Source organism: Nerophis ophidion, linkage group LG20 (assembly GCF_033978795.1).
Source record: "Nerophis ophidion isolate RoL-2023_Sa linkage group LG20, RoL_Noph_v1.0, whole genome shotgun sequence".
Classification (NCBI taxonomy): domain Eukaryota; kingdom Metazoa; phylum Chordata; class Actinopteri; order Syngnathiformes; family Syngnathidae; genus Nerophis; species Nerophis ophidion.
In genome coordinates, this window is record NC_084630.1 from 30,563,014 (window position 1) to 30,587,775 (window position 24,762).

At 41.0% G+C, this 24,762-nt stretch overlaps 1 protein-coding gene across 1 annotated transcript in view; it reads left to right on the forward strand.

Moving 5' to 3' along the window:
* Window positions 1-1,300: 1,300 nt before the first annotated feature.
* The window catches only part of LOC133538996 (B-cell lymphoma/leukemia 11A-like), a 94,314-nt gene continuing 70,852 nt past the window's right edge, over window positions 1,301-24,762 (forward strand). The window contains exons 1-2 of the mRNA XM_061880984.1: window positions 1,301-1,723; window positions 4,352-4,738. Coding sequence (XP_061736968.1) covers window positions 1,669-1,723; window positions 4,352-4,738 — 442 coding nt within the window. The 5' untranslated portion in view covers window positions 1,301-1,668. The remainder of the gene's footprint in view (window positions 1,724-4,351; window positions 4,739-24,762) is intronic.

Below are 24,762 nucleotides of genomic sequence, written 5' to 3' on the forward strand. Positions count from 1 at the left end.
GAGGTGAAACTTTACTATGGATCAGAGCAGTGAAGGGAACATGGATCCCGACCGAATGTCAACCAGCAGATTTCGGGGAGAAAATTGTGGTAAAAAGTCGCTTATTACCGGAGACCAGCTGAGCTTGCGCCGTCCATAAAGCTGCTTTCGACTTCCCTGAGACATTGGCGTCAAGACACCCGTGGACACACACCTCTGACTATTAGGTACTGTTAAACTCACTAAAACACTAGCAACACAATAGAAAGATAAGGGATTTCTCAGAATTATCCTGGTTAATGTGTCTAAAAACATCTGAATCTGTCCCAATGAGATCACGTTTTTTTTTTTTTTACTTTTTTTTATTTTTTTAGTCCGTCGCTATCAATATCCTCAAACACAAATCTTTCATCCTCGCTCAAATTAATGGGGAAATTGTTGTTTTCTTGGTCCAAATATCACTTTTTGTTGGAGGCTCCCATTATAAACAATGTGAGGAGGCAAGGCTTTTTTATTCGCGACCAAAAGTGGCGAACTTTATCGTGGATGTTCTTTACTAAAATCTTTTAAGAACCAATCTGGCAATATCGCAAAATGATCAAGTATGACACATAGAATGGACCTGCTATCCCCGTTTAAATAAGAACAGCTCAATTCAGTAGGCCTTTAAATAAGCTCCGATTCTTCCAACTCCTTTTCGAACATGTTGAATTGTGACGCCTCATGTTGTATGCATGCATGTTCCAAATAAACTCAAACTCAATTTATCCATCCATCCATTTTATACCGCTTATTCCCTTTCGGGGTCGCGGCGGGCGCTGGCGCCTATCTCAGCTACAATCGGGCAGAAGGCGGGGTACACCCTGGACAAGTCACCACCTCATCGCAGGGCCAACACAGATAGACAGACAACATTCACACTCACATTCACACACTAGGGCCAATTTAGTGTTGCCAATCAACCTATCCCCAGGTGGGAGGAAGCCGGAGTACCCGGAGGGAACCCACGCATTCACGGGGAGAACATGCAAACTCCACACAGAAAGATCCTCAGCCTGGAATTGAACCCAGGACTACAGGACCTTCGTATTGTGAGGCAGACGCACTAACCCCTCTGCCATATATGTTTTTGAACCTAAGTCCCGCCCCCTCCGTTCTCTGTGTACTACTCTGCCATCCGGGTACTCCCTCCCCAACCCCAATAGGTAGCCTATAGTCAACGTCCATTGGTGCATGCGTCGGCTGTCCCCGCCCACCGAACGCCTCGGCCACGCCTACACACCCCTCCCACTTCAAGTCTCACTTTGGCCCATCTCCTGACGTTCAAGTTCGCGGGAACGTGACGTCCGCACTTGAACTTGCAGCTCGGGGGCTTGGAGAGGGGAGGAGGTGAAGGAGGTAGGACGAGGGCGGAGGAGGGGGTCTTCTCTCACTGAAACCCCCCATCATCATCATCACCATCATCATCACCAACCAGTCTCTCCGTGCGCAAAAAGTCATGAGGATCTCCTCCACGCAGCCCGCCGCGCGCTACTCCGCCTCGGCCGTGTTCGGTGCGTGATAGAGCCGCCGCCGCTTCGTGTTCCTGCCGCCGGACCCCGCCGGACGCGTCCATGAGGAGCTTTTCACTTGGAGTCTACCTGGATTTCCCGATGTGATATCCGCCGAGAAGCCGCCCTTTGATCCAACATGTCTCGCCGCAAGCAAGGCAAACCGCAGCACTTGAGCAAACGGGACTTTTCGCGTAAGTGTTTTTTTTTTATTTTTTTAATATTTTGTTATTTCTTTACTGCTTTATTTTAGCAGCAAAAGAGAGAGAAAGAGAGAAAGAGAAGGGGGGGGGGGGGTTACTTTCTTCAGACATGTTTTTTTTTTAATGCGTGAAACAACTCTTATCCAAGGTGTCAAGACAACGTGACAACTTTCATTTAGTTCACATTGATTGTGTTTTTAAAAGATGAATGGACAGGTTGTAACGTTTACTCGGCACAAACGCGACGATGTCACAATTATTCCTGTTTGGAACCAGGAAGTGCACAACGCGGATCTTACAACTGTATGACGCTTTTTAGACGTCACAAAGTCCACGTGTTGACCTTTTTTTTCTTACGTCGGAAAAGAAGTTAACATCTATTATTGTTTTTATTTTAATGGTCACGCCATGTAGTGTTTCGGTGATTGAGTGTTGACACCGCGCATGTGCAAGTAAACACATAACCATACGTTCACTTAATGTGATATTTAGCAAATATACTTTTATAATTAAATTTTTTTTTCCTCTTAAATGTTTTTGACATACATGTGCCCCCGTTCCTTCCGGGTCGACTGAAAGCAATTATGCTCTCGCAGAGCGAATGCTTTCATTTGGGAAGTGGCCGTCACTGTTTTGGCCAGTAGGGGGCGCGCTATGCTCGCAGCTCCTGCAGAGGCTTCTATGAACTTGAACTTGATCCACTTTTTTTCCTCTCCTATATTGTCTTACTAAACCGATGCAGATGACCAATTGTATAGGGATGCCATATGTTATGTTTTGGAGAGATATGGGGATAATAATAGGGGATAATATAGTAAACAAGAGAGGTTTATTTTCATTTCATTTGATGTATTGTACCCAAGCATAACGTTATTAAAGATAACCATCCTCCCCATAAATATAATTACTTCAGTTTGCATATTGGATTACATTTAATTCAAGAACTCATGTTGACAAAATTAACTTATTTGTGCACTCCCTGGTTAAATTATAACCTTGAGTCTTGCTTTAAATGTATTTTACGTTGTTAAAATTATTAATGTTTTGCAAATCAAGGGTGTGTCTATGTATTAATAAACACATCAAAGACTAGAATAATTAATTATATATTACAGGTAAAGTAGCATAGGCATTATTTTTGTTTATCCATCCACCCATCCATTTTCTTCACCTTATCCGAGGTCGGCTCACGGGGGCAGCAGCCTAAGCAGAGAAGCCCAGATTTCCCTCTCGCCAACCACTTCATCCAGCTCCTCCCGGAGGATCCCGAGGCGTTCCCAGGCCAGTCGGGAGACATGGTCTTCCCCGTGCCCTAAACACCTCCCTAGAGAGGCTTTCGGGTGGCATCCTGACCAGATACCCGAACTACCTCATCTGGCTCCTCTCGATGTGGAGGAGCAGCGGCTTTAATTTGAGCTGCTCCCGGACGACGGAGCTTCCCACCCTATCTCGGCATAGCTCGGTTGGTAGAGTGGCCGTGCCAGCAACTTGAGGGTTCCAGATTCGATTCCCGCTCCCGCCTTCCTAGTCACTGCCGTTGTGTCCTTGGGCAAGACACTTTACCCGCCTGCTCCCAGTGCCACCCACACTGGTTTAAATGAAACTTAGATATTGGGTTTCACTATGTAAAGCGCTTTGAGTCCCTAGAGAAAAGCGCTATATAATTATAATTCACTTCACATCTCTAAGGGAGAACCCCGCCACCCGGCGGAAGAAAACTCATTTCGGCCGCTTGTACCGGTGATCTTGTCCTTTCTTTCATGACATAAAGATCACGACCATAGGTGAGGATGGGAACGTAAATAGACTGGTAAATTAGGAGCTGTGCGTTAAACACTATTCCAAACCACTTTCAATTCCGGCCTTGAAAATCAACAACACATTTGAGTGTTCAAACGTATTCACATCACTCCGGCTTTCCATCAAAAATGTGATTATTTGGTTTTGAAGGAAATCGTTCTCCTTAACCCAACCTCACACACCTCGCTGATGTCCGTGGCGTAAGCTGGTTAAGATAAGCTTCAGGAAAAGCGTGGCAAATTCCCTCATCTTTAATGCAGCTGAACATACAGGTAGCAGGCCCTATCTTGCATAGTCCCCCAACACCTTCTCGTCTGACCTGACATGGAATTAAAGTTTGAACCGGTAGCAAGAATTCATCACATCTTATCTCAACATCCCAGTTGGCGGGTCCAATGTCATTTACCATGTGGCTAGATGAATTTTCTCTCTCTCTCTACTCTCTGTTGGTACTTCAGGGACCTACTCTACATCCAACCCTGAATGTCTAACCATGGTTCACAGGATCCCAGCACTTTCCACAAAATGGGGTCCAATCATCCTGAACTCAAATTAGAATCTATTTTTTGATTCTCTGAGGTGTTAGGTTCATTAAAACGTGAGATTGGCAGCACAATAAAGAGGGTCAAGCGTCTTAATCGCTTGCAGAGCATGTCAGCCCTTATCGAAGTTCTTTCTTTTCTTTTTGTCTTCTTTCTCAGCAGTGTTCCTACGTGCTACTCTCAGCGGTCTGTGTTGATCATGTAATTTACACATTTGTGTTCATCTCCCTGCACAGCATCTCACATTCTGTTTACTTGTTTGCCCCCCTCCTTCCAGCTGAGCCACTATTAGGCGTGGTTCCAGAAGACAACTGCCAGGACTCCCCCAGACTGGGAGTTGCTCAGGGCGAGCCCCTAAAAGGGGACCAGGACCTGCTGACCTGTGGCCAGTGCCAGTCCCACTTCCCCTTGGCTGACATCCTGCTGTTCATTGAACACAAACGGAGGCAGTGCCATGGGAGCCTTTGCATGGACAAACCTCTCGACAGACCGCCGTCCTCGCCGCTCTCCTCGCCCCTCTCCACGTCATCCACGCACTCAAGAACCCACTACCCGCGAAGGGTGTGTCACCCTGTCGAGGTGGCCGTTCAGGTCTCGCCGCAGGACGAGGATTGTTTATCTGCACCCTTGCAAGGAATAATCCCCAAGCAGGAGAATATCACAGGTAAACACGCTTTGGAAGAGTTAAACTTGGGCTATGGGTTAGAAGTGTTTAAGGCCGTTGAATGTCCTTCAGCTTGAGCACTGAACTCACTTAAAGAGCAACCATCCCGACAATTATTGTGAGGAACGGAAACATTTTCAGTGAGAAACGACAGTCAGAGAAAGAAACAGATTATGTGAAGAAAGAATGGATTACAGATGTGCATAGATCCTGTGTCCTCTTGTGGTGCAGAGACATGCATCTCTCCCTGCCAGCATTATTCCACTGTCCTGTCTCCTGTTCTATAAAACCTATGCAGACCAAAAAACTTACCGGTAAAAAACATAAACAGAATTGTGTAAATTGGTGGCATTTTCGGATCTCATATTGCCTTGTGACTTGAGTAATTAAGGGCTTGTTAATGCTGCTTGTTGGTTTATTAGCGGTCTACCGGGACCCAATCGGCCTGTAGTGATAACAAGCGTGGGTGTCTTATGGCTGGTTTTACATGCCAGGGTTTGATTTTGCCCAGCAAAGCCTATTCAGATGTTTATTCATTTCCTTACCATTTGCCAGTTTGGCCTGGTTGACTTGGATGAGGCGGTTTAATTTGAAGCCAATTCAGGCTAAATGCGCGGAGAGCAGCACTCAACAATGTGCACCACTGTCCTGGATTAGTGAGGGCCGCAGTTCCGCAGATGGCGAGGCTGTTAGCAGTTGTTAGCTAGTTAGCTCTCTGCTGCGCTGAATGACCACTGTTCATTAGTGTGCAGTTTGCTAAACATCTGCCCTCTGTGTGAGTGCACACAGGCACACACACGCAAACACACATACGGACACATCCTCATATAGCCCACTTGCCTCTTGGCCTTGTCAGCTGCTTGAACATGTTTTTCTTTGCTCATTTAGATCCTCATGCAACAAAATTCACATGATGTCGTGGGGTCAGGAGCTCGCATTAGGGGCAGAGATTTACAGAGATTTATTTATAGGCCTCATGGAGCTAGATATTGCGAAATAGAGACACCGCTTGGTCGGATAATGCAGTGGTTCACAACCTTTTTTCAGTGATGTACCCCCTGTGAACATTTTTTTAATTCAAGTACCCCCTAATCAGAGCAATGCATTTTTGGTTGAAAAAAATGGATAGAAGAAGTAAAATACAGCACTATGACATCATTTTCTGATTTATTAAATTGATTTGTAGTGGTCTTTCTTGAACTATTTGGAAAAAGGGATATAAAAATAACTCAAAACTTGTTGAAAAATAAACAAGTGATTCAATTATAAATAAAGATTTCTACACATAGAAATAATCACCAACTTAAAGTGCTCTCTTTGGGGATTGTAATAGAGATCCATCTGGATTCATGAACTTAATTCTAAACATTTCTTCACAAAAAATTAATCTTTTATATCAATATTTATGGAACATGTCCACAAAAAAATCTAGCTGTCAACACTGAATATTGCATTATTGCATTTCTTTTCACAGTTTATGAACTTACATTCGTATTTTGTTGAAGTATTATTCAATAAATATATTTATAAAGGACTTTTGAATTGTCGCTATTTTTAGAATATTTACAAAAAATTTCACGTACCCCTGCGATGAGGTGGCGACTTGTCCAGGGTGTACCCCGCCTTCCGCCCGATTGTAGCTGAGATAGGCGCCAGCGCCCCCCGCAACCCCAAAAGGGAATAAGCGGTAGAAAATGGATGGATGAATTCACGTACCCCTCGACATACCTTAAAGTACCCCCAGGGGTACGCGTACCCCCATTTGAGAACCACTGGGATAATGGATACTTTTATTAGGTCCAGGCTGTGTCCTGTTAGATAGAATAATGTTTAAGTTAAAAAGAAGATGCAGGCATGGTGTGAGAAAGACTCCATGTCATCACCTCTGTTGTGCTGCATCCGAGATGATGGATCCTGACTGGCAGTGCCAGTGCGCCACCCGAACCACATATGGTCGCTGCCATGTTCTCTCCCCCTGCTCTGCTAGAGCGTCACACAGATATGAGACATTTATATGCACTCTCTCCCCACTCTATTCCAGTGGATTATGTTATATGTACAGGCCACTGTGTCTTCAGGTGATGCGAATAATGGTCTGTTATGGAAGCGATTGAAATTAGTGAAGAGAATGCTTGAAGTTGGAAGGGGTGAGGTGGGAATGGGGGGGTGGGGGGGGTCCAAAAGACCTAGCCCTAGAGCTGAAGCTGTGCCTCAATGGGACAGCTGAGGCTGTCTGGGAAGTCTCATGGATGCAGCTGGGGCTGCGGTCTGCAGTCTGGAGCCCTGGGCCGTTAGGACAGGGCAGCGCAGCCTGCGTGCCATCATTTGCATGATAAACAATTTAAGATATGCATAGGGACAACATAGCTTGTCTCCAGATTATGGATGGCCCAGAAACCGAGCAGATGACCGTTTCTCACACACAACTACAATACTACGGTTTCGTGCAAAACGGGATTCTATTACACGCAACGCAGTCCAGAAGAAACTGGCATTTTTGTTTTTACAATTATGTAAATGCTTATTGTCGTGAACTAATAAACACGACCACACAATAGCACATTTAGTCACATAACAGTTTAAGCCAGAGGTTGGCAATCTTGAGAATTAAAAGAGCCGTTTTACCACCTATAGAAAAATAATATGGAGATTATACATTTTTTTAAATTTCTCCTGATTTTACCGCTGAATTAGGCTATTCATCCCCTCGGTCATCAATGGCGTAAATATGCCGATTTGTGAGCTTTGTATGGGGGAAAGATGGCAGCCCAAAGCAAGCCTTTTGAGTGGGAAAAAGGTCATAGTCGACCAGTGTCATAATCATAGAAAAGAAAAAGAAAAACATGTTGCTCTCTGTGCAAATTATAAATTACCTTCCACAGTAGCAATGTATGAGCACTTAAAAAGGGGCCATTCGAGGAAGTGAAGCAACATGCATTTGAAGTTTCTAGACATTTTATTCAATCATAAAATTTGAATGACAGTTTGAAACAATAGGACATTTCATACACACACATTGATTAATAGAAGAAATATTCTACAGAGTCATTGTTTAAGGAATCATTTTTTATGAGCGACCTTAAAGGAAAAAACAAAAATGCAGTGTGCACGCTAGGCCTGCTTTGAAAAAATGACTGCTTTTCAGAAACTGCTGAGTGCCTAAAAATGTTACATATTTTCTTGTCGCTAATTACAAGCGCATAGTTAAAAAGCCAGCGTCGCTGGCAGTGAAGATAAAGGAATCTGTCTATGCGGAATTAAACTCTCTATCTTTCTTTTTTTGGGGACGTAGTCATGGTTAGTTCACCGCGAGCGTCGCACGTTCAAGAAGCTGACATCTCTCTCACGGTACACACACCCACACGCTACACGTCCTCCCTTGTCCTTGCGTTTTCCTCGCTCATCCAATCACCTGTCAGGTTCCTGTACATATTCACGGCCTCACAGACGATCGGAAACTATAGGGTTCTTTTTTAAAAATGCTCAGCTGTTTACAGTCAGTTTCTTCATTCTTTCCACCGGTTCCCGAGTTTATCAAGGCCACATTGTTCATGTCCAAATGCATTTATCCACACTGACACCACTTGCATCCTCACCAGTGTGTTAATGAGGACAACGGAGCCCAATCGAACAACTTCTGCATCCTGCCATTATTGGAACCTTGACTTTCAATCAATACGAAGTTAATCATGCCTGCCCTTTTTTTCTACTGTGCTGAGGAAGACCGCACTCCTTGCAACATCTCTCCGAGGCTGTCGTGTGTCTTCGTGCGGCAGCTTGCCTCCCCTGTTTGTTGTCGAGACAAAGGTATTTAGCAGGGTCAAAATTGGCGCCGTGCCACTTTTCTCCAAACCACCAGTCCCTCTGTCTTTCACCAGCGTACATATATACTCAATGGGTGTCTGTCAGGGGGCCGGGGGGTGAGTAATATGTTGTGTTTGTGTGTGTGTGTGTGTGTGTGTGAGAGAGAGTGGTGGGACATCTTTTGCCTGTGGCCGATGTGTGTGCATATGGTTCGCTTTGTAAGTTCACATACAGTGCTTTGTTTGGGTGATCACTTTAATTGATACTGAAAAGACCCAGATGCACACTATTGTAATTACTGGACACCAGCTAATAATTTCAGCATGCACACTCCATTGTCTGCAAAAAAATGACTGTAATTGGATCCTACAGTTGCTCTGAGCGCTGATAAATTCGGTTCTATTTTTAGCTGTGGGCTCTTACAATTTTTAATAAAGGTAAACAGCAGGGGCGGCGAGAGGCACAAATCTGTGGAGAGGGGGGCTAATTACAGCCGGATGAAGAGGGCTTTTCTTAGAATTAAACGAAGAAAATGATGGCACAATTATTTGCAAGTTACAACATAACATGCAAGGTGATTTTGGAAAGTATTTTCACTTTCAACAAACTGTGTAATCCAGCAGTTTATATGCTGTGTGGTCTTTTCAGACCAATGTTTTTATATTTAAAATGTGTTGTAATTGTGTGCTTACACTATTTTTAAAGAGGCTCACACAACGTTATAATTGAATACATTTATTGAAACTGTATAATTTATACGTACTGTAAGGCGATAATAACAACATAGATCCTGTTGCTTTTAATATTGGGAAAATGCATGAGAGCAGTTAGGATACTATTATTTCTTTAAAGTGTTTGTTTACCTGAAGAACACTGACTTTCTAACATGCTTCCAGCTTGATATCCTACTTGTTGGCACACTGGAGATCAGTGAGAATATAACATTATGCTACAAAAGAATAGTTTGGAAAAGCGTATGATTTTACTTCGCAGTATAGCGACAATAGCCAGCGTTTTTAAATCCTTATGTTTTCGAAGAGCTCGCCACTTTCTGCTTTTATCATATGTGTGTGTATGTGACAGCCTTAATCATCGTAATTTAATTTTAATTCTAAAAAAAGAGTATTAGTCCGCTCTCTGAAACGACTAATGTCAGCGTATTATTTCCGTATTTAATGGTATCAATGTTTGCAATTTTGATCCAATGTTCAGTATGTGTATGTGTATTTAACTTAAAATCTTTCAGTAAAGCGCAACAAATATTTAAAAATTAATCAAATTATATAGTTTAAATAACATAATTTTTTTAATTCCACATTATAAAAAAAACAACCCACCAATTATTAATTTCAGTGGCGTGTTCTGCATTAAATAAAAGCAACAGCAGCTCTTAAAACATACACTAATACTACTGCTGTCAAATGAGTACATTTTTATTCAGATTAACCACACTTTTTTTCCATTTTGATTAATCACAATTAACCACAGTAAATTACCTGCTTCAAAAAGACCCCGATATTTTGACAGATATGTAATTTAATTGCAAGAATTTCATACAGGAACATTTTTTAAAATTATTTACTTGGAATGCACATCATTTATTTGTTCAAAACTTTTATCTAAAGCATCGTCAGGTTTTGTTCTGAACTAAATATAGCAAGCTGGCACACCTGTGACTCATCTTTGCACCGACGTATGCATTCACTTGATCACTGACCGTAAAGCAACCTGCTCCGTCTAGGTAAAAGAGCATGTGTGCTCAAAATAAATTGCGCAACTAATCTGTGTTTAAAAGTGATTAATGCAATTTTGTTTTGTGATTAAAGGGTTAACTTTGACATCTACTACATGCATAGATATTGTGTATTCAATGTGCACGCCATTTCTAACCTTCTTGAGACATCAACAAGGAAAAGTACCTTCCATATGAAGACCGGTGAACAAGTTAGGACCAAAATCATGGTCCCAATACGGAAAAGCATTCCGTCTAATAGAGAATGTCTCATTTGCACCTCTGGTGGTGAAATCTAGCACAATTAGGGTGGTCCCAAAAGGAGGGATTTTTCAAATTGACTGTCTGTTGGTTTTAAAAGTGCTCCCCCTCTGGGCAACACATGAAAAAACAAGTGTGTGTAAAAATTTGAAGTGCGCCCCCTCTGGCCAACATACATAAAAACAAGTCCTTGTAAGAAAAATGAAATGTGCCCCCTTGGGCGAAAATTAACAAAATAAATGTGTATATAGAGACATATTGTAATACCTTGAAGTAAATCATGAAGAATAAAAAACAATTACAAACAAAAAATAAAAAAAAGATACATTAACTAAAAACAGTGTTTCTCACAATGTGTATCTTATAAAATTGGGAAAATTTTCTGATATTCTTTCTGTTTCTGTAATATTGAAATATTTTCTCGTAAAATTATTACTTTTTAATGTAAAATTATTGCTTTTTAATACAAAATGGTGACATTTTTCGTATAAAATTCCGACTTTTATCACAATGTTGCCAATTTTTTTGTTGTTCTTGAAAAATAAACAAATGTCATCATTTTGCCAATTAAAATTCTGATTGGTATTATACATTTGCCATTATTTTAAAGTTTTCTTATAAAACTGTGATTTTTTTTGAGTAAAATTACGACTTCATAAAATGGCCGACATTTTAAGCTTTTGTACTAAAATTGCGACTGTTATTGAGTGAAATTCCAACTCTTATCATAATATTGCACAAATATTCAGTTTTTCTTGTAAAAATTTGACTTGCGTTGAGTAAAATTATGACTTTTATTATAATACTGCCAAAATTCTACCTTTTTCTTGTGGAAATTGTGACCTTTTTCTTGTGAAATTCCAACTCATTTTTCACAACAAGCTTTTTTATATATGCATCATTTGTTTATATTATTAATGTTGTATATACAAATCTTTATTTATCTAGAAAGGGTGGTCCTAAAGAGGTAGGCATTTTTCGGAGGTGTCAAAAAAGTAAAAAATACAAGAAAGTGTGTGTGTGTTTGTTTGTGTGAGACAAGAATAATACATTTGACTTCGGCTATAAAATGATTTTAATGTCACATCAATTTCACCTCAGCCGTTGTCCATCATAGTTTGCGTTGCATCAAGTTTTAGCAGCTTTGGCTGCATGCGAGTGCCAAAGTGAAGTGTATGTTAACATCTTGGGTGTGAATCTGCTGTCGTAATAAAACTTGTGCATATGTGTGCAAGTTTGTGTGCAAGTGCGGTTTTGACCACTTAAACTGTTTATGGTTCTGTGTGCATGTGTGTGAGGGCTGTTTGTTAAAGCTTTACCACCCTGAGCATGCAGGCTGAACATGAAAGGGTCTTTGACTTGGCAAGCCGTGCCTGAGGACACCCCTCTGTGGACCATGCCAGCCCAGACTTGGCACAGAGCACCGGTCCTGAGGGACGGGCCGGGCCTAAATACTTGCGTGCGAGAAGGAGGGGAGAGAAGGTGTGTGCGCGCGTGTTTAAGTGATGTTTTGTGGGCTTAGGAAGCAGAACCTTTGGTGAGATGGCAGGTGTGTGTGTGTGGCAGACAACGGGAGAGTGCGTGGTAGGTATGCAATAATGTGTGTGTGTGTGTGTGTGTGTGTGTGTGTCTGTGTGTGTGTGTGTGTGTGTTGTCCTCGGGGCTGCTGGCTTGGGCTTCCTGTGTCTCTGTTTGTCTTCTGACAACCTTGGTACCACAGCCTCAGGCCATTCAGGTGGAGGCTAGTTGAAGTATGCACACACTCACACACACACACACATATGCAGGCCATGCACACTAAAAAGCTCAAATACATGCATTTACCAACAAACGTGCACGGACACACACCTGTTTTATGGGCGAAACAATGCTCCCTTCTCTTCGAAAGATGTACACACACACCTAGGGTTGGGTATCGTTTGAATTCGAACGGTTCAGATTCTTTGTTTCGATTCCGATTCCTGAGGATTCTCATTTCCGATTCTTCTTGTACCATGCCGGGATCAATGTGTTTGACAGGTAGTCCCTGAAAGGTGGTATGTATTTTGGGTTGAGAGTTTTCACCATATCCCTGAAAACATAAACATGTAATGTTGCTGTTACTGTTTAGCCCAGTATCAATTAGCTTAGCTCTAACGTTATTGCTTAACTAACCTAAATGTTGGAGATTCCACCTCAGAAAAGGGATGCAGTCTTTTGACTATGTGAGCATTGGCCTTTCTGTGGCACTCTTCCGTCTGTGGCACCGACATCTTCCCCATTGCCGCTACGGTGAACGGAGTACGCTGAGCACATCGCGGAGCCTGGCTAGCAGGTTGTAAATTGTCTAGGAAAAAATATGTGGGCTAATTTGTTAGCTGCCTCAACGTTGCCGCAAAACACATTATTTATTGCATATATATTGTTTTACTTACCGGCTTCGGACTGCAGTGCAGTCACCGAGGTGCCAGGTTGGGCGTCGGAAGAGGCAGAGGAGGGCGGTCGGCGCAGCGCGTCGAAGACGGGACACGCATTTATTTGTACTCCATGAACTCGGAGGTGCTTCATCATGTTCGACGTGCACCCTCATAAGCACGAAACAGTCCTGTCGCACGTGTTACATTTCGTCGATATGTAATTACTTTTAGTAAATTAAAGCCACACTTTCGACCGCCGAATCCCGCTATCCATGCTTGACTGACTCGCTCGGCTACAAAGGCTCGGCTATGCTAACACTTCCGGCGGTGGGCGCCTCTTCGTTGGTGTTCAGCGGCTTTTCCTTCCGGTCGGCGGACTTTTTTTTTTTTTCCGGTCGGCGGGCTGGGTATCGAAACTAGGAATCGAAATTTAAACTTTTGAACGATTCCGGGAGAATCGGAAAGTTTGTCCCGGTTCCAATAGATGCTCGATACTCGATACCCAACCCTACACACACCTAGACATTTGTTAATGTCTCTATATTTATAGGCCATGTCAAGATACGCGATATGTATCTCGATATTTTGCCTTAGCCTTAAAAGAACACTTGATGAATATAACCACATCAGTAAGATGATTCTATGTGTCTACATTAAAACATTCTCCTTAATACTGCATTCATATATGCTAATTTTAAACTTTCATGCAGAGAGGGAAATCACAACTAAGTCAATTGACCAAAACTATATTTATTAAACTGTTATTAAGCAGTGGCACAAAAATTCATGTAATTTCAAAACAGAAAGTGCAAGATTGTCAGAGACATTTTAAAACAAGCTATTAGTGCACTTTTGTGCATGATGTCACAAAGATGACGTATCAAAACTACACAAAATTAAAGTGCACTTTTTGTGCAAAACGCCACTACAATATTTTAAAACAAATAAAGTGCACTGTTGTGCATGATGTCACACAAGATATTTCAAAAACTATCAAATAAAAATTAGCTGCATAATAGGAAATCAAATTGTGTATGTCCTAGGGCTGGGCGATATGGCCTTTTTTTAATATCTTGATATTTTTAGGCCATATCGCGATACACTGTATGTATCTCAATATCTTGCCTTAGCCTTGAATTAACACTTGATATGTAAAATCACAACAATATGATAATTCTATGTGTCTACATTAAAACATTCTTCTTCATACAGCATTAATATATGCTCATTTTAAACTTACATGCAGAGAGGGAAATCACAACTAAGTCAATTTACCAAAACTATATTTATTAAACATAGCATAAGCAGTGGCGCAAACATTCATGACATTTCAAAACAGAAAGTGCAAGATTGTCAGAGATATTTAAAAACAAGCTATTAGTGCACTTTTTTGCATGTCAATAAGATGACATATCCAAACAACACTAAATTGAAGTGCACTTTTTGTGCAGAACACCACTACAATATTTTAAAACAAATAAAGTGCACTTTTGTGCATGATGTCACACAAGATATTTCAAAAACTGTAAAATAAAAATTAGCTGCGTAATAGGAAATCAAATAGTGTATGTCCTTCGCTATGTGGTTGGTTACTGCGGACATTATATCCTTCTGTTGACTATTTTTTTTCATACGATGTTGATGTAGAAATGGAAGATGCAAGGCTCAATTGGGTCAATGCTGGTAGCTTCGGCATTTTGTTGATGCGGCAAGATGCTGACATGTGGAGTTTCAAGTACTCTTTATTCTCAGCGGGTGACTTTACAAATGATGCTACAAATTAGTATTGCTGCTACTTTTTGTAGCAACACTTTTGCCGCATACTTGGTTGTCTGTTCAACATCTTCCCGCTTGAAGCCAAACCACCGCCAGACGATGGACCCCGTGTTGTTTTTCTTGGGAATTCATTATTCTTCCTGCATTTGTTACCAGATTGGCACGTCTCTCTCATATTACCACTTGCACAGCTCCGCTTGCACCACCTGCCACCGCTAACTTTACCCATGCCGCTACATCTCTGCTCGGTGAGGGCGTATGCCGTTGCATGCGCGACAGTATGTGACGTATGTAAGAAGGTGCGCTTGTTTTATGTCTCTGTGAGGAGAGACAAGAAAGAATGAGAAAGCCTGTAGTGTAATGCCCGCAGCTAAAAGCAACTGCGTGAGAACGTATACTTGAATACTCAGGATATAGTCATTTTCTACATCGCACAGAGACAAACCCGCGATATGTTGAGTATATTTGATATATCCCCCAGCCCTACACACACCACACACAATGTAAACCCCCCCTTCTGTGAAGCAGTGTTTTGTCAGTAATAAATGCATTGTGGCAGAGGCCCCATGATGTGTAGTGAGTTGATAAGATCTGTCAGAAACATATGATCCTTATTTCAACCGTCTTACTCCCTTCTCCCTCCCTCACGCTTTTTCTCTTCACTCGCTCTCTTTCTGTTGTTTTAAAGGACTGCAAGCTGTTGAAGATTGGGTTACGCTAGCATGTCTGCACTTCCTTAAAACATCCAACTTCAACTCTCGAGCTCATTAACACTGCAGCAGATTTGGCAAAGGCACAAACGTGCATGTCTTCTGCACAGTCATCTCGTCCGTCGAGTGTCAAACAAAGGTACACAACAAAACCGCCCGTGTTGGATGACAGTCGTGTCACGCGGGATAAAAATGTATCCTTAGAAAAAGCCCTGTCCTTTGTCTGTCCTGTCAATAGCGTGGAAGACATCTCAAGGTCAGGGGTCATCTGACAACGTCAGGGCCTGTCACGCCAGCCGCCAACTTCTCCACCTGCAGGTTAATGACTTTATTTTTAGATGGAGGAGAAACAGAACACTAACACACACACACACACACACACAAAAAAGACTTAGATACAACTCTACCTCCGGAAGTGGCAGGTGAAAGCAAAAAAGGAAGTGGTAGGTTTCGCTTTACCGTTTAAGAAAGAAACAGACTTTGTCGAAATAATTGTCAACATGATCATTCGCGGTAGACATTGCAAAACTTGTTGTTTTAGTGTGCCTCACAGCATGTCAGGTCATCCTCTTCTTGAGAGTTGTCATGTTAAATGCTTTAAGGCTAAGGCACCTTTTGCTTTGTCTTCCTTTGTCGCCATGATGATAATGAGAGTCACACACACCAGGGCGTTGTGATAATGGTCACTATTGGCCTTTAGTCTTTCTTCCACCACTATCTTCTTCACAGCAAGTCCCAGGGCGAGGTTTGGCCTGTGACTGTATTTGAACGGGTGGTCGTCTGTACAGCTGTGTCTTGCCACTCTTATCGCACACAGATATGAGACATAGAGGGCCCCTGCCTGTGTCTGACTTTACACTTGTGAAAACTCGCAGCCCCCTCCTTAAATGTGTGCATTAGAGCAGTGTTTTTCAACCACTGTGCCGTGCCGTGAGATACAGTCTAGTGTGCTGTGGAAGATTATCTAATTTTACCTATTTGGATTAAAAATATTTTTTGCAATCCAGTAATTATAGTCTGAAAATTATGTGTTGTTGTTGAGTGTCCGTGCTGTCTAGAGCTCGGCAGAGTAACCGTGTAATACTCTTCCATATCAGTAGGTGGCAGCAGAGAGCTAATTGATTTGTAGAGGTCGGAAACAGCAGGAGGCAGGGTGCAGGTAAAATGGTGTCTAATGCGTTAACCAAAAATAAACAAAAGGTAAGTGCCCCTAAGAAAAGGCATTGAAGTTTAGGGAAGGCGATGCAGAAGGAAACTAAAACTGAACTGGCTACAAAGTAAACAAAAAAAGAATGCTGGAGGACAGCAAAGACTTACTGCGGAGCAAAGACAGCGTCCATAATGTACATCCGAACATGACATGACAATCAACAATGTCCTCACAACAAAGGATGAAAACACCTGAAATATTATTGATTGCTATAACAAAGTAGATGCGGGAAATAGCGCTCAAAGGAAGACATGAAAATGCTACAGCAAAATACCAAAAAAGAGAAAAATGCACCAATATAGGAGTTCAAGACAAGAACTAAAGCACTACACACAGGAAAACAGAAATAAACTACAAAATAAGTCACGGCGTGATGTGACAGGTGCTGACAGTACACCTACTTTGAGACAAGAGCTATAGTGATGCATGCTTGGTTATGGTTTCAAGTCATATCCAACAATTGCGAAAACGACTTTTTACTGTCAACCGAGTTTAGTTTTTTAAAGATTTCTGCTGTTGGTGTGCTTCCGATATTTTAGTACCGGTATCGGTACCAAAATATTTTTCAATACTTTTTGGTACTTTTCTAAATAAAGGGAATCGCAAAAAATGGCATTATTGGCTTTATTTGACCAAAAAATGTTACAGTACATTGAACAAATGTTTCTTATTGTGATTGAAGAACAATTTTGTCCTCAAATAAAATAGTGAACATACTAGACAACTTGTCTTTTACTAGTAAGTAAACAAACAAAGGCTCCTAATTAGTCTGCTGACGTATGCAGTATTATATTATCATTCTATTATTTTGTCAACATTATTAAGGACAAGCTGTAAAAATGGATTATTAATCCACTTGTTCATTTAATGTTAATATCTGCTTACTTTCTCTTTTAACATTTTCTATCTACACTTCTGTTAAAATGTGATAATCACTTATTCTTCTGTTTATGTTCATTTTGGATGATACCACACATTTCGGTATCGATCCGATACCAAGTCCTTACAGGATCATTCATTGATCATATTCAAAGTCCTCATCGGTCCAGGGATTTATTTATTGAGTTTTTATAAACATAATATGATTTTCAAATAAAGGAAAAAAATATTTTGCGGCAATAAAAAATATCGATGAAACTAGAAACACTATTGTACTTGGTATCATTACATTGGATGTCAGGTGTAGATCCACCCATGGAATTTGTTTACATTCAGAGTGCCAGCTTGCCGTTAGCGGTGAGCTATCGTATCCTCCTAGGGTGTGTAGTGAAGCATGTTTAGCTATTCCTCGATACTTGTAAGAAACTTACTTTATTTGTTGCCATGGAGGCGAGGATTTGTGATTTAGAAATAACTAAGACACTGCCGACTGCGAATGGACGTTCGCCGATAGCTCGCTAGCCATGTCTTAAAGCACCTCTTCCTGAGGGCGTTTTAGTGTTATAACTTCACCTTTATCTTTAGTTTTTAGGCCAACATGCGTCCGTTCTCCCTTTTCTGTCTACACACTGTGTCTGCTTGTAAGTACTCTGTGATTGTGCGCTGCCAAACATGGTCTTCTGCTCCCAAAACCAGCAATGTCATGACGTGACGACGTGCCGTCATGCCCCGGAACCGGTACTTTTCAAGCAGAGTATCGTAGCGTTTTTTATTCATTAGTACCGTGATACTATACCAGTACCGGTATACCGTATAACCCTAATAGAGTGTATTGACAAATACAAGTTAGAACAGTTTGCTACTTTTAACTAGAAATGGTAACAGCAGACAATTTTTAAGATGTATGTGCATGTACGAGTCAGTCTGCCCCACAACAAGAGCATAGAGAAAAACAAGGAACGTATTGACTAAAACTTTGGACTACAACTGAATAAAAATGTCAGACTCGCGTAAAGCTCTTCAGGTAAACCTCTACCATATATGGAAATATTTGCTGACGCAACTAAGGTCAAAATATACAATTAGAGTCTCAAATTTCAAAGGGCTCATTCTGAGCATGTCTTGGCAAAATATCTGTTTCATTGATTGATATGAGGTTTTTGTTGCAGACATTTAAAAACCAAAAAAAGCTATGTTTTTTTTCTCTTGCTCCGGCATATTTTTTGCCCCTATGAGCTTCCGTAGCCCTCGCCCACCCCTTTCCTTCCTTAGCGGAGATTCATAAGCCAGGCAAAAATGCCTGATGCTAACTCTAACAAGAGCTAGACGTTTGTTCCAAAGAAAAGAAAAGTGTTGTAAGTGTTTTAGGCTTGCGGCAACAGTCGTGGAACAAATGACTGAACACTGCAAGGTTTCTTTAAAAAAGGCAGCAGCACAACAAACACATTCCAGCATCTAAAAGCGCATTGGGCCACTAAAGCAGTCATACACATGTATACTACTGCAACATTTTTGGGGAATTATAACACATTTAATCATTTATATTGTGATATATTACATGTGCAATGAAGTGTACATTGTATTTAACACCAGTACACACTGACGATAAATACATGATTTATCCACTTAGTAAAATATATAGTTATCTCAATGTTTTACGTGATTTTTTTATTTGCATACAATTTACATGTACAATACTACATTTACAGAATTATTTTATTCAAGTGGTAGAAATGGATGGATAAATGGATGGATTTATTGAAAACATAAGTTTTAAATTTGCACTTCATTGAGCTAATTTTATTACTATTTAATGATCCTTGATATCTTTATTGATGTATTATAGTTTATTTATTTGCATGCAATGTGCCATGCTACAATTTTATTTACAGAAGTTATTTCTTCAAGACAGAAGTTTTGACTTTGCACTTTATTAATCTCAATATTGGAGATTATTATTTATTCGCATGCGATGTACAATGCTACATTTTGTTTACATAAGTATTTTATTCAAGCAAAAGTATTGCCTCCCAGAAGAAACTCTTTATATAGTTCTTTGAAAATTATTGCATACAAGTACAATGTATATTTAGTCTAAAAATAACATTATATCATTTTGAGTTTTGTTAAGAGCAAGATGCACTGTATGCAGTGTCGTTTCAAGTGACTATTTTTTATCAAATAAAAGCAAACATTGTTTTGAATTACCCGTCATTGGTTTCTTTAAAAAGTAGGGGAAAGAAATCGTAAATAATTTTTTTTAGGCCATGCCCAGGCCTATGAGCATGTTTTGAAGAAGACAATATTATTTTATAAATATCTCCATGTCCATGGTTTGATTTCACATTTTTGGGACTTATGCAGATCCCAAATACACAAAAACAGGTAACAACCTGGTAAGAAAAGTTGGTTTTGCGTACTAGGATTTAGAGGTGGGAATCTTTGGGCACCTCACAATTCAATTACGACTCAGGAGTTACAATTAAATTATATATTGATTATTTATACATCTTTAATTATCATATTGAAAATTATTGTGTACAATAATATTATATTAATATCCAAATGTATAACATGCAATAACTAATAATGTTGATGATATGTCCACCACGTTCCTCCAGTGGCTACTGATATGCAGATAAATACGTGTTCCGAATCTCCGATTTAATATTTGTGCCTTGTAAAACCACTTAATTTTTATAGACGCTTTGACTCCAGTCGCCAAAAACTTGCGTTCCAAAAAACATCTGTCATCTATCTAGTCATTATTAGTCTATTGCTAAAAATGCTGTCGGCCGGCGACCGCACTGTATGGATATTCTTGTCTTGTCTGAGTTATTACTCTGCTTGCTAGTTTCACGTTTTTTTAGCTGGTTTCTCCCTGCAGTAACAAGTGTCTAAAGCATTTATTATTTTCCTTTTTAACTACTTCTCTTTCAAGCTTGTCCTCTCCTCCACCCTCCTTTGTGTGTCCATGTTAACCCAGCTAACATACCATTAAAACAATGCCATTTAATGGTTAAAAGAATGCTATTTAATGGTTCTCTAAACCAAACGTTTAGAGAACATTAGCATTAATTTCACAATGAACGCAACAAAAGTAAATAAAAGATATTTGGACATTTGTCCACCGATTCATGAATTATCCACATTTTCTTCTTAAACCATTGGAGAATAAAGCATTTTTCCCACCATTAATAAGACCACGTTTAAGTTAGCAGTATATCCCACATCTTTTAAAGAATAACTGCACTTGTTTTATCGAAATTTGTATTTCATTCACAGTTCTTATGTGAGACAAGCAATCATATGTTTTTTATTTAATGCATTTTAACTCATATCTACTCAGTGGTCTAGGGATTAGAGTGTCCGCCCTGAGATCGGTAGGCTGTGAATTCAAACCCCGGCCGAGTCATACCATAGACTATAAAAATGGGACCCATTACCTCCCTGCTTGGCACTCAGCATCAAGGGTTGGAATTGGGGGTTAAATCACCAAAAATAATTCCTGGGTGCTCCCCTCACCTCCCAGGGTAGGTGAACAAGGGTGATCGGTCAAATGCAGATAATAATTTCACCACACCTAGTGTGTGTGACAATCATTGGTTACTTTAACTTTAACTTTATAAATAAATGCTAGCAAGAGTCCACTACAGAGATAATAGACTACTTTGGGACAAATGAAGATCCAGAACATTATATTTTTTTATCCTGAATATAAGGAGGATGAGCTACAATGTTTAGAAGCTGAGTGATAAGCAGATCAAGCAAGTAGCGCTATTGCTAAGTACTAAACAAGAAATACAAACTACGAAGATAAGGAACACATCACTTACTGTACAATGTCTGCTATGACTGCTATGCCAACTGATGTGATGTTCATATCTTCTTCATTTAATTAATCTGAATCATAATCCTCACACAAAAAGTTGGACACGAATGAATTTCTTTTAATGTCTTCCTCTCGATCTCTGGGTTTAAGTTAAATGTCAACGTTGACCATTTTCTCGGTTTATGGCCACAGCCTTCTTCACAAGTGAGAGGTATTATTTATAATATATAGAATTAACTTTCACCAACTCAGAGTGGATTTAACGTTAGCGCTTATATTAACACTATTGCTAATACTTAGTTAATATGCAGGTCACGACATCTACATGGAGTATTGTTGGCGTTTACGGCTTTATGGGCACAGGAGATGACTCCCATTAGCTTCATTGTTAGCCGCCTCATCCTTCCCGTACATTACAAATTAGAGTGCATAAAAAATTAAAGACATATGTGTTCTTGTCTTGCACAAGGAATGTGAATGATTGGCAACATAAAAAAGTGCATTTCCATATATTTCAAATTCGAATGCATAAAACATTTAAGACATATGCGTTTTTGTCTTACACAATGATTGTGAATGATTGACAACATTAAAAAAAAAAAAGTGCAGTTCCCCGTTAAGTGGTCATCACAAGACTGTGCCCGGATTGATTTACGAGTGTAATATATTTTTCAGTGTCAACGTTTTGGCTGTTCGATTTCTATCCTTGCAAGGATGTATGTAGGCACTAACACACTCATCCACCACATCACCTAGCTCACTATGATCCCCGACCTTTGTTGCACACAGACACACACACACACACACACTCATAAATGCACACTCCTGTCCTAGGCACCCTTTACTTTAGCAGGCTGAATCTCACTGATAACATGCTGGTGCCCTCATTTAAATTTGAAGCGCTTCTTTAATCTTCAAAGGCCTGATTGCTTTATGAATATGCATGGACTGAGCTGACTCTCAGTTCATTACCTTGTTGTAAATTCTAATGACCATTAGGGCCCTGCGCGGTAATTGCCAATTGTTTTGCATTTTTGATTAGGCCATTACTGGAGCGCATTCTGAACATGTCTGCCCTGCCAGCCTGTCAGGCCAAGTAGAGGCTGAGATGAGTTGAAAAGAAAAGTGCACGGGGTACTGGCAGCTGGCGAAACAAAGTTAGGTGCATTAAGGTTTTTAGAAGCTTTGCTAAATGTAAGGCATGTTTTGCAGGGTAACATTGATGACGGATGAGAGACATGAAACAAGAAATGTTGGCCTTTATGCTCTCTAAATAGGCTTCACCCTGCTTGTTTCTGCAGCACTTGAGTGGAAGAACGTGTACCTGTCCGCATTTATGTCAGCATGTGCAATTGTTGATTGTGTGCAAGGATGCCGGTCCGACTGTGCGTACATATCTAAGTTTGCGTGCAAACGGGCGAGTTGAGCGGGGTCGCTGGTGTGCTGGGAAGTTCTGGTGGTATATCCCAATGCTCGGCGTGCCTGGGACTTATGAAAGATTGATGCATCCTAGCAGAATGGCGAGGCCCTGCTACAACTTGATAACATCTAATGGATAATTTAACGCTCTAAAACCAGCAGGCTGGTCCCCTTTCTCCGGCGGGATGGAGCGGGCAGCAGCTGCTGGGCTTTTGGGGGAGATACTGCTTTGACTGTAGTGTCAGAGGGAGACTTGAGGACAAGCAGAAAGGGGGGAAAAGAAAGGGAGCGAAGGAAATGTGTGTCCATGGCGTGACTGGAAACCCCACTCTCGTGCCCAGAGTGAACTTCATAGTGTCAAGAGTTGATTAGGCAGCTCTCGTCACAGTTGTTAAGTCAAGAAAAACATCTTTTACTCTTTAACTTAAATGTACTCCAACCTAAAATATTCTGTATTTTTCCTTCCTGACATTAAAGCGACATTGCTGATGTTTAATGGTACACAATACATTACCGTACATGCACCATTATTAGGGTAGCAAATACGATGCTCTCATGAATCTCTGAATTATCTTCATCATTTGATGTTGTACAATCAAAGAGTGTCATGTCTTTTGATCATGTCTTGTTTGGCTATGTTCTGTTGACCTTTGGACTCTTTAAGTTCCTGTTTTTTCACTCCCTTGTTTTGTTGCCATGGTTGCAAATTGCGTTCACCTGTCTCTGATTAGTGTTCAGCCGCTCACTTGCTACCTGAGCACTAATCAGATGCAGTATTTAAGCCTGCCGTTGCCGGTCAGTCGGCCTGGCGTCATTGTGTACTTTTCATGCTCTGTCCATGCTGCTCTTGTCAAGCCACAGTAAGTGTTTTTTGTTTCATGTCCTAAGTTTAGTCTTAGTGTTAGTTTTGTTTCCTTTGTCAAGTTGTGCTTTCGCCTTGTGCGTCTTTTTGTTTTCACCTTTCCTGAGTTAAAGATTATATCATGTTTATACCCGCACGCCATGTCCCAAGTAATCCGTCTGCTTTCCTGGGAGAACGACCCCGCAGCAAGTTGCAAACCCCCCCCATTATGACAAAGAGTCGTTCTTGTCTTCTAAGAAGTGTTAGGGAGTATGCATAATTATGATTAACCGCCTGCGATGAGGGGGTGACTTGTCCAGGGTGTACGCCGCCTTCCGCCCGGTTGTAGCTGAGATAAGCACCAGCGCCCCCCGCGATTCCAAAAGGGAATAAGCGGTAAGAAATGGATGGATGGATGGATGGTTAGCGTGCGGAATACTTTTCACTTTGCCAGACAATAACCCCTTTTAAAATCTGTCTTAAGTCTCAGCATACTGAGACTTGCAAGTCTTCAGTGTTGGTTATGTTTCAGCCTTCTTCTAGAGTGTCCGCCCTAAGATCGGTAGGTTGTGAGTTCAAACCCCGGTCGAATCATACCAAAGACTATAAGATGGGACCCATTACGTCTCTGCTTGGCACTCAGCATCAAGGGTTGGAATTGGGGGTTGAATCACCAAAAATTATTTCTGGGCGTGGCCACCGCTGCTGCCCACTGCCCCCCTCACCTGGGATGGATCAAATGCAGAGAATACTTTCAAATGCAGAGAATAATTTCGCTACACCTGGTGTGTGTGTGACAATCATTGGTACTTTAACTTTTAACTTTAACTTTACTAGGTCCGTCAGCACTTGGCATTTAGGACTTCTGGGCACTTGGTGAACCTCTGCTGTAAATACAGAAAATTATTGACACCGAACTATATTTGGGGTTCATGGTAGCTTATGTCGAATATATTTCAAATATTTTGCGGTGGGCAGCACGGTTCGAGAGGGGTTAGTGCGTCTGCCTCACAATACGAAGCTCCTGAGTTCAATCCCGGGCTCGGGATCTTACTGTGTGGAGTTTGCATGTTTTCCCCGTGACTGCGTCGAGTACTCAGGCTTCCTCCCACTTCCAAAGACACGCACCTGGAGATAGGTTGATTGGTAACACTAAATTGGCCC